This window comes from Perognathus longimembris, chromosome 1 (assembly GCF_023159225.1).
Source record: "Perognathus longimembris pacificus isolate PPM17 chromosome 1, ASM2315922v1, whole genome shotgun sequence".
In the NCBI taxonomy this organism is placed as follows: Eukaryota; Metazoa; Chordata; class Mammalia; order Rodentia; family Heteromyidae; genus Perognathus; species Perognathus longimembris.
In genome coordinates this window covers 75,977,578-75,994,580 of record NC_063161.1, presented here as the reverse complement: position 1 = coordinate 75,994,580, position 17,003 = coordinate 75,977,578, and the positions used below count along the sequence as shown (strand labels likewise).

At 44.5% G+C, this 17,003-nt stretch overlaps 1 protein-coding gene across 2 annotated transcripts; it reads right to left on the bottom strand.

Annotated features, from left to right (window-relative positions):
• Window positions 1–2,746: 2,746 nt before the first annotated feature.
• On the bottom strand, window positions 2,747–16,246 carry Rbak (RB associated KRAB zinc finger). 2 transcript variants are annotated; one of them, XM_048329839.1, is made up of 5 exons: window positions 15,768–16,246; window positions 14,334–14,391; window positions 7,924–8,050; window positions 7,123–7,218; window positions 2,747–5,719 (listed from the first exon to the last, which is right to left on the bottom strand). In XM_048329839.1, exons 2-5 carry the CDS (start codon window positions 14,346–14,348, stop codon window positions 3,846–3,848), a joined length of 2,112 nt encoding a protein of 703 aa, XP_048185796.1. In that variant the 5' UTR covers window positions 14,349–14,391; window positions 15,768–16,246; the 3' UTR covers window positions 2,747–3,845. The 2 variants fall into 2 exon arrangements, with proteins under 2 accessions (XP_048185796.1, XP_048185804.1); XM_048329847.1 differs by lacking the exon at window positions 7,924–8,050.
• Window positions 16,247–17,003: the final 757 nt, after the last annotated feature.

Sequence of the window (17,003 nt, the reverse complement as noted above, 5' to 3'; positions counted from 1 at the left end):
TGCCATTTGAAACCAGCTGGAAAGTCTGCGAGACTCTTTTCGTCAATTAACCACCAAGAAGCCGGAGGTGGAGCTGTGGCTAAAGAGGTAGAGGGAAAAAGCTCAGGACAGCGCCCAAGCCTCTCGTTGGAGCCCTAGGGCCGGCGTGCACGAGCGCACATGCACGCGCACACACGCGTTTAGAGTCCCATGGTTGAGTCACTGGAGTCCCTAACAAGTCTATCCCAAGTCCCACTTCGAGTTTGGGCAGTCATATTCCACCTCACAAGGTGGCGCAGGGCTGAGACCCCAGGTCAGAATTGCGTGGGACAAGGAAAATGCGGGAGATGGTCACCCATGGTCTGTGGATAAACGCCTGCCACATCCATTGGCCAGAGCCACTGCAGGATGCGCATCATGGCTGACCGGAAGCTCTTTGCCGCGGAGGCTGACGGGAATTGTAGTTCCAGTCCTTCCCCGCCCCTGTGGGGTTGTTCTGGTGGAGTGTTTTGGGGGTGTTTAGACTCCAGTGTGTACCCACTCCAGTCTGTACCTCAGCAGAAGCTTGCGTTTGCTCCAGGACTGTATGGACATGCGATGGTGACTGGCACCCACTTGCTGAAGAGTGGGGGGTTGGCAGTGGCTCCGGACATCCAGTATGGAGTGTGGAGGTGCTGTCCCGATGGTGTGGGGACACCTGAGGTAGCGGGTCTGGTAGCGCACTGACCCTGTCCTCCGGAAGTTCTGCTTCGCCCGTCCTCACCATGTCCCCACGGACCCCGTGAGCTGACTAGGGGCTGTTGTCCTTCCTGAAGACCAGCGACCTGCAGCGCCCCAGTCGCCCAGGTCTCTGAATGCCACTCCTACCTACGTCCGTGGCTCGTTTTGTACGAGCAGGGGAACTGCGAGGCAAAGCCACTTTCTCTGTGGGGAGGGCCCTCCTTCTCTCCATCTTTCCCTTGCCCCCTGCTGACCCGACTGAGCCATCAATAGACATCCAGCAGTAAGGAAACAAAGCAAGGATCTGGTGACCTGGTAACCTCAGGGATCTGGCCTCATTGAAACACTAGAGTACAGAGGTCAAATCCAGTGTGGGTCCCCTCCTTACCTGGAGTCCTGTGGATCGCAGGTCAGGTTAATAACAAGGAAGGACTAGGAAGCATTGAGACCACTCTGATGGATTTATCAGCTTCCCAAGGCGGAGGGAAGGCCAGATCCCACTCCAGAGGGCCAACTACAGATTAGACTGCATAGTCTGTGCATGTGGAAGAGATTTCGGGGGACCTCAGATCAAGGGAACAGGCTTTTAATAAGAGGTATCTGACAGTGGGGTTAGTGCCAAGGATCCTGGAACAGGTGAATATGAGGATCAGAGTTCGCTGGGAGGAAGATGTGGTCTCCCAGTTCAGCTGTCAATCCTACAGTGCACTGGGAAGCTGAATTTGGGGTCTGGTCACCCTAGGCCTGCAGCAAGTTGAACAAAGGAAAGCTGGGTTAAGGCAATGGGAATCTGAGTCTGAGGTGGGTGTAAAATGTAGAAAGGCAGTGCAGGTGGGACACTAGAGTACCTTGGTTTGCTGATGGAAGTGAGCAAGAGGTGACAATTGTGTGTGTGTGTGTGTGTGTGCTAGCAGTTGGCTTTTCTGCTCAAGACAGGCAATCTATCACTTGAGCCACAGTTGCACTTCTGGCTTTTTGGTGCTTAACTGGAGATAAGATTCTCATGGACTTCCCTGCTCAGGGTGGCTTCCAACCTTGATCCTCATATCTCAACTTTTTTTTTTTGGCCAGTTCTGGGGCTTGGACTCAGGGCTTGAGCACTGTCCCTGGCTTCTTTTTGCTCATGGCTAGCACTCTACCACGTGAGCCACAGCGCCACTTCTGGCTTTTTCTGTTTATGCGGTGCGGAGGAATTGAACCCAGGGCCTTGTGCATGCTAGGCAAGCACTCTACCACTAGGCCACATTCCCAGCCCAGATCTCAACATCTTGAGTAGCTTACTGGTTTACTGATTAGGTACCATAGGAACCTGGGAACCCCCTCCTTCTTGGAACAAGACCCATTTGATGGTCATTTTCCAGGACAAATCCTGTCTATTTGATTTGTCCAGGATGGGCTCATGTGATCAAAACAATCAAGTGGCATTAGTCCCTTATCTGAAGGTGTACCTTCAGTTTCTTGGGGCCAACCATGATCCAGACATTACATGGATAATTCATAAATCTTTTTTTTTTTTTTTTTTTTTTTTTTGCCAGTCCTAGGGCTTGGACTCAGGGTCTGGGCACTGCCCCTGGCTTTTTTACTCAATGCTAGCACTCTACCACTTGAGCCTCAGCGCCACTTTTGGCTTTTTCTGTGTATGTGGTGCTGAGGAATCGAACCAAGGGCTTCATGCATGCTAGGTAAGCACTCTACCACTAAGCCACATTCCCAGCCCCTAACTCGTAAATCTTATATTGCACACCATTCTGAGTTGTGTTGATGAGATCTTTCATACCTGACTTCTTGCTTTACAGGCACACTGCATTCACAGCCTTGGCTGCTGCAGAATCAGTCTCTACTGTGTAGTAGGAACACTACCTGTGGTTTCAAGTATCCACTGAGGTTTTGGGCTGTATCCTCTGTGGAGACTGGGGACACTATATTATCAATTAGATGGAATTATGATTATTCACTTAAGCCATACTTGATTTACTATGTCATGTGGAGAAAGCTATGTAACCCAAGTCTTCTAGCAAGGGATGAGAGGAGACAACCAGAAAATAACTGCTAGAAACATACTAATTCATTCCAAAGCAGTGAGAATAAAGGGCAAAAGACAAAATGACACATTAAATGACATAAAAATTCAGATAAAGCTTCTAAATTAGATAGTACAGGTGCTCTAGACATATTTGTGGATCAGAAAACAGGAGTGCACAATAGGTGGGGTACTTTGGACTATGAATTGTGCAACTTCTTTTTCACCATCATACACTTAAAAACAATTTCAGATTATCCATGTAGTTTGTCAAAATACCATTTTTAAAAATAATTTTTGCTCAAGTTCAGATGATAAGAACAAAAATCAATCCTTCCTCCACTGAAGAGGCCTTCATAAAAATCCACTTGTAAGATTTCCCCAGTAGATATATCTACTATTTTATATGTAGTACATCCCACCAATAATACATCTGCTGGCATTCTGCCACTCTGATACAAATGTAAGAATACTGTCTATTCATGAGTTATTCAAACCCAAACTTGATAAAATTGCATAGCATTAGATTGCATATTTTAAATACAATAGGAAATGTCACACACCTAAGTGCAGTCCTCACAACCAACTCCTGATGATTTTAAAACTTCACACAATGTTTATTCAAAACTGATAGCTTCTTATGTCTTTCCTATAAATAAACCTGTTTATACTGGAAATATGGCTTTAAGCATAGTAATTTCCAAGATGTTTTCCACATTTGTCATGTTGACAGATTTTTCTTAGTATGATTCCCTGATATGTCAATACAATTTGAATCCAAAATAAATATTAAATATTTATAAAATTCGTTCCTGTATAAATTATCTAGTGTCCTGTGAGTCACATGGTCTTGCTGAAGGCTTTGCTTCTTAGGAATTCTTCTCAGAAAATTCAGGTTAAATTGGATCTTATTCGTCAATGCGTCTCCCCATCTAGGAGCACAATGCTCAGATGACTGTTTGATCAGAAGGCTGGGGATGAAATTCAGTGGTAGAATGCTTGCCTAGCATGCTCAAGGTATGGGTTTGGCACCAGAAAAGCAAAACAAGAAACATTTTCTTGACTCACTGGTGGAATTTTCCCTATTTGTAATAGTCAAATGATTTTTTTTATATTGATTTCAGTCTCAATTTACCACATTGAGTACATTCAGATTCTCTCTTTTATGAATTCTCTGATGGCTAGTGAAGGCTGATGGGTGATGGAACTTTTTCCCACATTCAGTACATTCGTAAGGCTTCTCTCCCGAATGAGTTCTGTAGTGCACAGTGAGGTATGACTTCTGAGAAAAGACCTTTCCACATTCATTACATTCATAGGGCTTCTCTCCTGAATGGCTTCTATAGTGCACAGTGAGGTTTGACATCCGGGAAAAGACTTTCCCACACTTACTGCATTCATAGGGTTTCTCACCTGAATGAATTCGATGATGAATAGTGAGATAGGACTTCTGAGAGAAGAATTTCCCACATTCATAACACTCATACGGCTTTTCACTTGTGTGCACTCGCTGATGTCTAAACAGGGATGAATTATGGGAGAAGGTTTTCCCACATTCGTTACATCCAAAGGGTTTCTCTTCCGAATGACCTCTGTAATGAACAGTGTAGCACGACAATTCAGAGAATGATTTTCCACATATATTACATTCATAGTTTTTCTCCTCTTCTGGAAGTGACTGGTGCTCACTGAAAGCTGAATTTTCAAGTAAGGTTTCCCCACACTCATTACATTCATAAGGTTTCTCTCCTAAATTGGCTGGATGATGGTCAGGAATATAGGGCAAATGAGAGAATTTCCTACATTCATTGCATTCGCCGAGTTTCTCTTCTGTGTGTACTTTCCGATGCCTGATGAAGGCTGAATTTAGATTAAAGGTTTTGCCACATTCAGTACACTCATACGGTTTCTCTTCTAAATGACTCCTATAATGTATAGTGAGGTATGACACCCGGGAAAAGAACTTCCCACACTCGCTACACTGATAGGGCTTCTCTCCTGTGTGTGTTCTCTGATGTGTAATCAGTGTAGACTTGCGGTAGTAGGATTTCCCACACTCAGTACACTTATAAAGCTTCTCTCCCGTGTGCGTTCTCTGATGGTCACTGAGGGCTGACTTTCGGGAAAAGGACTTCCCACATTCGTTACATGGGTAGGGTCTTTCTCCTGAATGATTTCTCTGGTGTAGGGTGAGGTGTGTTTTTTGGCAGAAGGTTTTCCCACACTCGTTACATTCATAAGGTTTCTCTCCTGAATGAGTTCTCAAATGTTGTGTGAGGTGTAACTTCTGACAGAAGGTTTTCCCACATTCGTTACATTTATAGGGCTTCTCTTCTAAGTGTGATCTCCGGTGTACAGTGAGGGTTCCCTTTTGACTAAAGGACTTCCCACACACATTGCATTCATAGGGTTTTTCTCCTGTGTGAGCCCTCTGGTGTATGATGAATTTTGACTTTTTACAGAAGGACTTTCCACATTCTGTGCATTGAAAGGGTTTCATTTCCATTTGTGATCTCTGATATGCATTAAAATTTGACATCTGGATAAAGTCTGGTCTGGAATGGTTCCATTCATAGGGCTTTTCTTCCATATAAGCTCTGTCATGAGCAATGAGTACAGCTTCAGTGTCTAAAGCTTGCACACACTCATACTTCAAAGGTCTCTTCAAAATGTTAACTTTCTGCAAACTACTTTCTTCACTTTGAGGACAGGTATCTCCATTCTCATTAAACTCACAGGGTTTCTCTTCATGACATATTTTCCCACATTCAAGACACTCATCCAGTTTCTTTTTTGTATAGCTTCCATCACTGCTAATTAATCCTGAAATAGTTTCGGAATTCTTCCCCCAGGAGACACAGTTGTGAGCTGCTGTGCTTGAAGAAACAATGTGTGCTTCTATACCGTACATTTGGTTGTTGACAGCAACAGTGTGCCTTGAATGTTGGTCTTTTTTTTCTTGGATTCCTTCTACCAGGTCCTCAACTTCCCAGATATCTTCTGAAAAGGAGTAAGATGAACACACAGTTATAAAATGGGCCAGGTAGTTGAAGGCCTGATTTGTGGGGCTGTCTTTGGCTTTAGGACCAATCTTCACAAATAAGACTAGCTAAGTCTACAGGTCTCTTTTCTCTTTGCTTCGTAACAGATATAAGTTGTGACTGTGAGGGAGGAGGAGTGTGGGGTAGTAGTGAAAAAGGGTAAGTAGCCTGGTGCTGGTGAGTTATACCAGTAATCCTAGCTACTCAGGAGGCTGAGAACTGAAGATGGTTCAAAGCCAGCTCAGGCAGGAAGGTCTGTGACTCTTATTTATAATTAACCAAACAGCCACAAGTGGAGCTGTGACTCAAGTGGTAGAATACTTGCCTTGAGCAAAAAACAAAAGCAAAAACAAAAAAACTCTGCTGGGACAGTGCTTGGGCCCTGAGTTCAAGCCCTAGGACTAGTGTATACACACATACACACACACAGCAAATTCAAATTATATAAGCACATTTACTACTTTACAAATATTATTTTTAAACTCTCTAGAAAAGGTGAAACAAACCTAGAAAATGAATAGAGAAGTTACTGGAAGGTGCTAAATTCAGGAAGAAGTAGACTCAGAAAATGGGGTTGAGTGGAAGAATAGTTAATGGTCATATATGCAAGGTGATATTCAAGTAGATACTTCCCAAATCTTTTTTTCTACCCTACACACAAATCCAAATACTCTAAAACCTCACGTTCCTTTCCATTTATATAACAGCCAGGGCTTAGAAACGTTTTATGATATAATACTTACTATATTTAGCCATTAATTTTGTTTGGATATGCTGATTTACAGTTGTCCAAACTAGTTATGTTCCTATCATAATAATTATTCATTCTGAATACATACAAGAGTTTCCATACCAGTGGGTTACATTTGGTGTAAAACATTAAACATCAAGTTCCTACAGGAACTGGGATAATCTTTTTTTTTTTTTGCCAGTCCTGGGGCTTGGACCCAGGGCCTGGGCACTGTCCTTGGCTTCTTTTTTTCCTCAAGGCTAGCACTTGAGCCACAGCACCATTCTGGCCTTTTCTATATATGTGGGGCTGAGGAATCGAAACCAGGGCTTTACGTATGTGAGGCAAGCACCCTACTGCTGCTAGGCCATATTCCCAGCCCCTAATCATTTTTTTTTTTTTTTCCCCATTCCTGGGCCTTGGACTCAGGGCCTGAGCACTGTCCCTGACTTCTTTTTGCTCAAGGCTAGCACTCTGCCACTTGAGTCACAGCGCCACTTCTGGCCATTTTCTGTATATGTGGTGCTGGGGAATCGAACCCAGGGCTTCATGTATACGAGGCAAGCACTCTTGCCACTAGGCTATATCCCCAGCCCCTAATCATTTTTTTAAAAGTGACTCTATTCACTTACCTGGGTGATTTTGAGAGGGAAAGTCATTTTCTATCATCCATGGTTCTTCACCCTGCTCCAATTTAATGATCATGTTTGGTTTGGTAAAGTCATACCCTGTTAACAAAAAGTGGATAAGCACTTGAGTCAGCTGGCTGGCTTTGGAATCTCTGTGGTGCAGAGGGTGCTGCCTTACAGATTGCACAATAAAGGTCCACCCTCCTTTTCTTGCTGCTGGCCCTCGGACTTTAATGTGCACTTTGAGCTCCTTTTGCTTAGGGCTGGCAATCTACCCCTTAAATCACAGTCCCACTTCCTGCTTTTTAGGTGATTAATTGGAGATAAGAGTCTCATAGACTTTCCTGCCTGGAATGGCTTTGAACCCTGATCCTCAGATCTCAGCCTTCTGAGTAACTAGGATTACAGGCATGAGCCACCAGTGCCTAGCTAAGGCCTCTTTTTTTTGGGCCAGTCTTGGGGCTTCAACTCAGGGCCTGAGCAATGTCCCTAAGCTTCTTTTGCTCAAGGCTAGTAGCACTCTGCCTCTTGAGCCACAGTGCCACTTCCAGCTTTTTCTGTTTATGTGGTACTGAGGAATCGAACACAGGGCTTTATGCATGCTAGGCAAGCACTCGACCACTAAGCCACATTCCTAATCCCAAGGCCCCATTTCTTACTTTATCAAAATTAGAACCTTTCAATGGAAAAGAAACATTCAACCTCTGCCCTAAAGGAACTAAAGGCTACTAGCATTTGTTTCTTCAAGCTCAGAAAGAAAATCACTGCACTGAAAGTATTTCATAGAAAGCAAGCTGTCCTCACCCAGGAAGATGAGGTGGCTGTAATTCTCCAGCATCACATCCCTGTACATTGTCTTCTCATCAGCATCCAGCTGTTGCCACTCCTCCTGGGTGAAGTCCACAGCCACATCATTGAAAGACACTGGTCCCTGCAATGATCACAGTTGGGTGACATGAAAAACACAAGATTTTCCCAAGCTAACAGGCACAGCTGACCATGAATATTGTCTATTTCAGTGGAAGGAAAACAAAGCACAGTGGAAGAATATTGCCTTTGAAGTTTTTAATATATAAGATATAAAAACAGTAAGAATAAAACCCAATCTAGTTTCCATTTTCTCCTTGGATCATCTGAGTTTTGGAGATATATGATGAGTGTATGAGTGTATGAGCAAGTAAAGCACCATTCTTGCTCTTGAAAAGCTCCAATGAGGCAATGTATGTGTAAACAAACACGTGTGTTTTACTCCTGGTTAGTTTCTCCTTTGCTGGCTATTCTCTCCCCTTTTGGGTCCCTTCATGATTGAGCACCCAACTGAGGTCTTTCCTCTCACTGCTGTGCTGTTGTCACACAGTCAGCTCTTTGAATCATTTTGCTTCTTTCATTCTTGCAGATAGATAGTTACCTCTGGCCAGTTACATGGTTAAATTCTTACTTCCTTACCGTAAATATCTTATTTCAAACATTTCCTTCTTGCAATGACATAAATGTTTGACTGAATGAATACCCACAAGTGCTATGAGTGATGTATGCAAGGTGAAGAGAAGACTAACAAAAGTGACTTCAATTCTTTTAATTTTATGCTGTAATTAGGTTTCAAAAATCTTCCTTTAATGAATTGTGTATTCCACAAGATTAAAGAGGAAAGTACTGATGGTAAAAACTGAAGCAGTGTCAATGTTTAAGAGGTTAGTACAGAAAATAGGCCAAAACACAACAAGAGGGCACTTTCCTAAGGATGGATTCTGACAACTGACAAGGATCAATTCTAACTCAACAAGGTAAATCAAACATACACAGTTATTTTCCTGCCTTACAAAGAAAGGTCAATTTAAACACAAGGAAAAAAAAGAATTCCATTTTCCTAAGAGCACTGAAATGCAAAGGTTCCACAGCAGGAAATCCAAGGTACAGAGAAGGAGACAAAAGAAGCAGGAGCCATGGACCATGCTTTATATCGGGGCTGCAGTATGGTAGGCAAAGCTGCCAGACTCCAGACAAGCCCTTGAATATTTCCTGGGGCTCCTGCAAGTAGTACAGAGACTGGGTAACAGAGAAATGAACCCAGGAGCATACAGAGGAACTGGTTGAGAACTCCCTGGCTGTAGCAGTGTGGCAGAGACAGCAGAAGGGAAATGACATACAAACCCATCAAAATCAGTAACAAGGTGTAATGGTCATTATCTTTAATAAAGGACGAGAACACAATTAGAGGCATAAAACTGATATGGGAAAAACTATTCCCAGGGCTGGGAATATGGCCTAGTGGCAAGAGCGCTTGCCTCGTATACATGAAGCCCTGGGTTCGATTCCCCAGCACCACATATATAGAAAATGGCCAGAAGTGGCGCTGCGGCTCAAGTGGTAGAGTGCTAGCCTTGAGCAAAAGGAAGCCAGGGACAGTGCTCAGGCCCTGAGTTCAAAGCCCAGGACTGGCCACCAAAAAAAAAAAAAAAAGAAATGAAAAACTATTCCCATGGGGCTGGGAATATGGCCTAGTGGCAAGAGTGCTTGCCTCGTATACATGAAGCCCTGGGTTCGATTCCCCAGCACCACATATATAGAAAATGGCCGGAAGTGGCGCTGTGGCTCAAGTGGCAGAGTGCTAGCCTTGAGCAAAAAGAAGCCAGCGACAGTGCTCAAGCCCTGAGTCCAAGGCCCAGGACTGGCAAAAAAAAACAAACAAAACAAAAAACAAAAAACAAAAACTATTCCCATGTGCAGATGACATGGGAATCCACAGACTTGATGACAAATCCAATTCAGTAAAGTAATTGTTATGTAACAGCATATAAAGTTATTATTTTTGTTGGTCGTGGGCTTGAACTAGAGGCCTGGGCACTGTCACTGAGCTCTTTTTACTCAAGGCTAGTACTCTACCACTTTGAACCACAGTGCCATTTCCAGTTTCCTTGAGATTACCTGGAGATAAGAGTTGCATGGACTCTCCTGCCTGGATGGCTTTGAACCATGATCCTCAGAGCTTAGTCTCCTGAGTACCTAGGGTTACAGGCATGAGCCACCAGTGCCTCTTAAATTACTTTCCACTACTATGGATAACTACATACAGAGAAATTTTTACACACACAAGTTAATAGCCCTTCTTACCTAGAAATAGGTAAAAAGATAGAATGCAGGTATATGTTGGGTTTATAATAACAACACAAAAATAAGCTCTTATCACAAAGATGTCAGTTACCCTAAGTTACTTTATAAAACACGATCCTATTAGAAATACCAAAGCAGTCTTTCCTGGAATGAGAAGTTGACACAAAAGTTCCTATTGGGGGTGGTAGGGTGGGAGTGGCAGTGGTGGTCGTTTGAGAACAGCTAGGAAAACTTCAGAGAAAAACAAGCTATGAAGGCAGCGTAATACTATCGGATAAAAAACATACTATTTTAGAGGTGATATACGGGGGGTTACATTTACATACGGTAGGTAATACGCATATTTCCTGTTGTACAGTGTAATCTGTTCCCTCATTCTCTCCCATTTCTTCCCTCCTATCTCCACCCACGAGTTGCATAGTTCATTTCATCAATGTCCAGTGCACTCCACTGCTGCACTTTTTCACTCTTTTCCTTCAGATTCTGTGCTCTCCTCCCACCCTCCCAGAGATGTGCAAATGAATACACCTTACATAAGGTAAAGAATACAGAATCATCAGAAAAAAAATAAGAAAAAAGTCCTTTGTTTCCACATCTTTGGAGTTTGTATATATATGTGAAGAGGTGTGTGGGTACTACACCTTTGTAATTCTCTCCTAAGACTATCTTCGTTTGGTCTGTATGTAAGAACATAAAATCCTGTGTAATTTGTCACATCCCAGTGCATTTTAGATCTAACTTCTCCATATCAGGGAGGACATATACTGTTTGTCTCTCTGATCTTGGCTTACCTCACTTAACATGATTTGTTCTAGTTCCATCCATTTCCTTGCAAATGCTATTATTTTATGCTTTCTAATGGCTGTGTAAAATGCCATTGTATATGAGTGCCATATTTTTTGGATCCACTCATCTCTTGTGGGGCATCTGGGTTATTTCCATTATCTTGGCTATTGTGAACAGTGTAGCAATAAACATGGATGTGCAGGTGTCCTTATCATATCCTGGCTCATGATGCTCAGAGTAGATGCTAAGGAGTGGCATGGGTCATAGGGATAATTGGTTTAGTTTTTTTGAGGACCCTCCAGACTACTTTCCAGAGTGGTTGTACTAGTTTGCATTCCCACCAACAGTGCAGTAGGGTTTCTTTTCACCCACATGCCTGTCAACATTTGTTGTTTCTTTGAATTAAAAGTGCCGGACAATTTTACTGGGGTGAGATGGAATCTCTTGATTTGATTTGCATTTTCTTTATGGCCAGGGATCATGAGCGTTTCCTCATGTGTTTCTTTGCCATTCTTACCTCTTCTTCTGAGAAGTCTCTTCTTAGCTCCTTTGCCCATTTAGTAATTGGTGTATTAAGTTTGGGAGGGGTTAGTTTCTTGAGCTCCTTGTATATATTGGATATTAGGCCTTTGGTTGGATTATAGCTATGATTAAAATTGTTGGGGAGACAGCTCAGTGGGAGAATATAACACACATGAGGACTTGGATTCAATATCTAGCCTCCCCCCTCCAAACTCACACCTTATATATAGGCTTGATAATAATATTATGAATATAGACAGACCAGAGTAAAACTAGAAAGAGTTATGACTAAAGGATAATGGGGACATTACAAATCACTGGAACAAGATTGAATTCTAATAAATTGTACTATGGTTTGGGTTTAGCCAAAGTGTCCCTCATGAGACAGGTGCTGGAGGCTCACGCCTATAATCCTAGCTACTCAGGAGGCTGATATCTGCCCAGTCTGGGCAGAAAAGTCCATGAGATTCTTTTTTTTTTTTTGGCTAGTCCTGGGCCGTGAACTCAGGAGCCTGAGCACTGTCCCTGGCTTCTTTTTTGCTCAAGGCTAGCACTCTGCCACTTGAGCCACAGCGCCACTTCTGGCCATTTTCTGTATATGTGGTGCTAAGGAATCGAACCCAGGGCCTCATGTATATGAGGCAAGCACTCTTGCCACTAGGCCATATTCCCAGCCCCAGATCCTCTGCTTTACATGGAAAACTGGAAAGCTGAGGGACTGTCCACCTTCCTTTCCTCCTGTTACACAGGTGGTGTGTATGTGTTACTATGATCCTGTCAGCTAAGTGTTCTACAGAGACAGAGACATAGGAACAGGGCTCATGGTTTCCAGGGCCGCTTACAAGACTAGCACAGGGATCAATCCACAATCCCAAGACTACTCACAAGGACTGCCTAGAGACCACCATAAACAAGGTGGCGATAAAATTCCTGTGGCTGATAACTGGGATGTGTACCCACCAAAGTAGAGCCCTTATTTAGTGCACATGTACAGGGATAAGGATAGTGACTGCATAATAGTCCAATGATGTACAGGATCCTAGCTGGAGACTACCCAATCTCTATCAGGCCATCTGTTACCTAAATTTCACTTGTCAATTAACTTGTCCATCAGAGTTCATGCCAAATGAAAGACTGCCTTAGACTCATCCAATCATCTGCTTTTATTGATTGACCTCCTCTTAAGGGCAGGAGGGCATGTCATACCTCCAGGCTGCAAGCACTCCAACTCAGTTCATCCTTGCTCTTTCTTAGGGATGTACTTTTGCTTTCAACCTATACTTCGCTGCTGCCTGCCTATATCCTGCTCAACTCTTAGGAATTGAAGGCCTGTAACCAAGACCTGGATGGGAAACCTCATCCCTGACAGTCTCATTAACACTACTGGTAACACTTATGCTCTTGTCTGTATCCTAAAGATGGCTAAAAATGCAGTGTTATCTTCTCATGGCATCATGTCGTGTAATTATAATCTCCTTCCTCCATCTTATTTCTTTCCTAATAAACTTCCCTATCATGTTTATTACCACTGAGCTATAGCCCCAGCCTCTGGATGAATTTTTTGTAAGGCAAAAAAAAAAAAAAGAGAAGAGAAGAGAAAAAGATGCCATGACAAAAGTATGAGCTTACGGGCTGGGGATATAGCCTAGTGGCAAGAGAGCCTGCCTTGGATACACGAGGCCCTAGGTTCGATTCCCCAGCACCACATATACAGAAAACGGCCAGAAGCGGCGCTGTGGCTCAAGTGGCAGAGTGCTAGCCTTGAGCGGGAAGAAGCCAGGGACAGTGCTCAGGCCCTGAGTCCAAGGCCCAGGACTGGCCAAAAAAAAAAAAAAAAAAAAAAAAAAAAAGTATGAGCTTAAAAGTCAGGTATAAAAGCAGATGAAAGATCATGTGAGATTATCTACTGGACTTGACTGTATTTAAGTTACTGACAGAATCAGGAAAGTGCTTAGTGGGAACTAAAATGCTGAGAAATGAAATGTGAATGTAGAATGAAATCTTTCTAAGCGGATGTATTTTTGTGCAACCCTAGAAAGATAGACAAGAAATATTTAGTCGTTCTCCCTTGCCTTCAATTTTACCTCTAGATTGAGCAAGTCAATGTAGAAAACTCTCACAGTGCTACCAAGGTCACCTTGGGTAGTTGACAATAAGGAGTTCAATCTGCAGGACCACCAAACCAATCAAAACACAAGACACACATAACAGTGATATAATGGTTATCAGGAAGCTGTTCACAATCTGATCAACTTTAATAGAGAAAAATGTTCCAAGTCCTGGGAAATCTTCCAAACATATGAGTAACAATTGATACAAATGATGAAATGATATAATTTTTCCTTTTCTACGACTATCAAGAACATCACATCATTTTAGCAACTTAACTACATCAGACCTAATGTTATCATTCACTTACACAAAAGATCCTGACAAAAGACTCAGTGTAAATCTCCTCTGACTGATTTTTTTTTTTTTTTTGCTAGTCCTGGGGCTTGAACTCAGGGTCTGAGCACTGTCCCTAGCTTCTTTTTGCTCAAGGCTAGCACTCTACCACTTGAGCCACAGTGCCACTTCTGGCTTTTTCTATATATGTGGTGGTGAGGAATCGAACCCAGGGCTTCATGTATGTAAGGCAAGCACTCTACCACTAGGCCATATTATCAGTCCCTCTGACTGAATTTTATGCACTGTCTTTCCTCTATTTCTAATTACTATTCTGAAGAACAGATCTTCATAAGGCTCATCAAATTCATTACAAAGGAGAGTGCAAGGCAGTCCACAGGACAACTTACCTTCAATTTGTTCATTTTCCACTGCTCTTGGAAAACTGTCCAGAAGCTGATGGTGGACCTATGGTAAGAGCAGATCACTGGGTCAGAAGCTAAATGGCCCAACCACCAGATGAAATACCCAGGCGATTCTCAGAAAGGGACAAACAGATGACATGGAGAAAGCACACACTTTTTTTTTTTTTTTTGGCCAGTCCTGGGGCTTGAACTCGGGGCCTGAACACTGTCCCTGGCTTCTTTTTGCTCAAGACTAGCTAGCACTCTACCACTTATGCCACAACTCCACTTCCTGCTTTTTCTGTTTAGGTGGTACTAAGGAATCGAACCCAGGGCTTCATGCACTAGGCAAGCACTCTACCACTTCCCAGCCAGCGCATACCTTTTTAATCCCAACACCAGCAGGTGAAAAACAGACATCTTAGGCTCTCAAAGATGAATACAAACAAAGAACTTCTTTCTAAATACTGTACTCAGACACCATTAAACACAAGGCACAAAACAAAGAATAAAATTCCTTTGGAATATTCCTATTTTCTGTTTTGTTTTGTGGTGCTGACATCAAACCTGGGCTTTGCACAAACACTGGGCCACTGGCCACACCTCCAATTTATCTTTTCTTCAAATTGCTTAAAATCAGACAATCACATGAATAGAGAATTTGAGATCTCAGAAATCGAATTAATGCCTGGTATGGTAGTGCCTTTCTGTACTCTGCATTCTAGAGGCCAGCCTGGGCATAAGGAATGGTTCATTTTTTCCTTTACTTCTCAAGTTCTTTGCCTAAATTTGGTTTGTTGCATTTAAGAAAACTAGACCAAACCAGGGCACCTGTGGCTCATGCCTGTAAATCTAACTACTCAGGAGACTAAGATCTAAGGATCACAGTTCAAAGTCAGCCCAGACAGGAAACTCCATGAGACTCTTATTTCCAACTGACATCCAAAAAAGCCCTAAGTGGAGCTGTGACTCAAGTGTAGAGCTCTAGCCTTGAGGGGGGAAAAAAAAAGTTCAGAAAAAGCTCCCAGACCTTGAGTTCAAGCCCCAGGACCGACCAACACAAACACAAGAACAAAAGAAAGCAATGAAGAAAGAAAGAAAAACTAGACCACAATGGACAGACTGCCTTCGGACTTTAACCCTATAACCACTCCAAGCACTGTCATCTACCTGCCCCAGTCCATCAACACAAGCAATACAATAGACTTCTCCTGCCCCACACAGTGACTCTATCGGGGGAAATCAGCACAAAGAGCCAAGATGCACCTACAGACCCCCGGGGAACGTGTAGTAGGCGATGCAGGAAGAAGGGGCGTCAGGGAGAGGAGAGAGGAGTAGAACCCGGCTGGTCAGACCCCCCATAAAGTACCCGGGCACGCGCAGCGGCTCCGCCTTCACCCCACCTGCCTTCTGGGGATCCAGGCCATCACCATCCCGAACCTGTGTGCTCGCCGGGCGCTGGCTGTACGCAGGCCCCGTGCACCCGGTTCTCAGGGCTACGACTTCCCGCCCTTCCTGGAGCTCTCCAAGGTCCGTCCCCGTGGCCACCGCCGGTCCCCTCGCCAGGCCTTCACCTCCCGAGCGGCGGGTCTAGGCCTGGGGAACGCGTTCGAGGGGGACGTCCCTCTCCGGGCCTGGCCTGAGCCTCTGGAGATTCACCGACCCGCAGCAACGCCGCACCCACCTGGTGCCCCGCTGCCCGCCGCTGCCCCCACTGATGGACCGGCCACTCGGGTCCCCGCCAAGGTCTTGGTGTTCGCGCTACGGGCTCGAGCCTCCGCCGAGCTGGCCAGTTCTGGTCCGGGCGGTCGCGCTAGCCGGGTGCCGGGCCCGGCCACTCGCCCCTCAGCTTCTCAGGCTTCGCGACCCTCGCCCACCGGAGGCCAGAGTCCGGGAGTGAGGGCTGAGATGACCGCGGCACGGACAGGAAACCTGGGTAATGCGTCGGAGCCGCGCAAGCGCAGATGCGCACGCAGGACGACATGCGCTTGCGCAGGAGCACACCGGAAGTTGGCACTCGAGGCTCCCTGCCGAGCCCAGAGCAGGTACCGGGACTCTATTTCCCAAAAGTCTATGCGAAATTAAGTTTAGGGACCGTCCTACAAATCCCTACTTCGTTCCACTGCACAAAGGCGCTGTGCTGGAGGCACTGGCCATCCGGACGCCGCCGCTCACTTTCACAAAAGTCCTCACTTCCACGTCCCCCAACTCCTCCTCCCTGTGTTGGCAGTGGGTGGCTCTCTGGTTGGGAATACGACGCTGGAGTGGCAAAGGAGATCTCGTCAAGGCATTTTACTTCTGGGTATGGCCATCCCACCCACTGTCAAGCAGGCACACCGCAGGGTGGTCCGCTTGGCTTTTATGGAACGCTCTCTAACCATCCAAGAAAGGTCCCTGCCGAGGAGGGTCGGATCTGCTGTCCTTTAACTTCCATTGGAGGAGGCAAAGACTCCCATTTTTGACAGGGCTGGCTGTGAGCGTCCAGCTGACAATTACAGTGCAAGGAAGTTGGATGATCAAGTTTTGCCATGCCTTAGTTATAATCTTGCCAGGAGTGGTATTGTTTGGTATACAGGTACAACATCACACCCCAATCATCACATAGACCTCCCCCTGAACTTTTCAGTATCATGTCAAATGCTAGCCTTTTCTCCTAGGCCATGCAGCTGGTAGCAT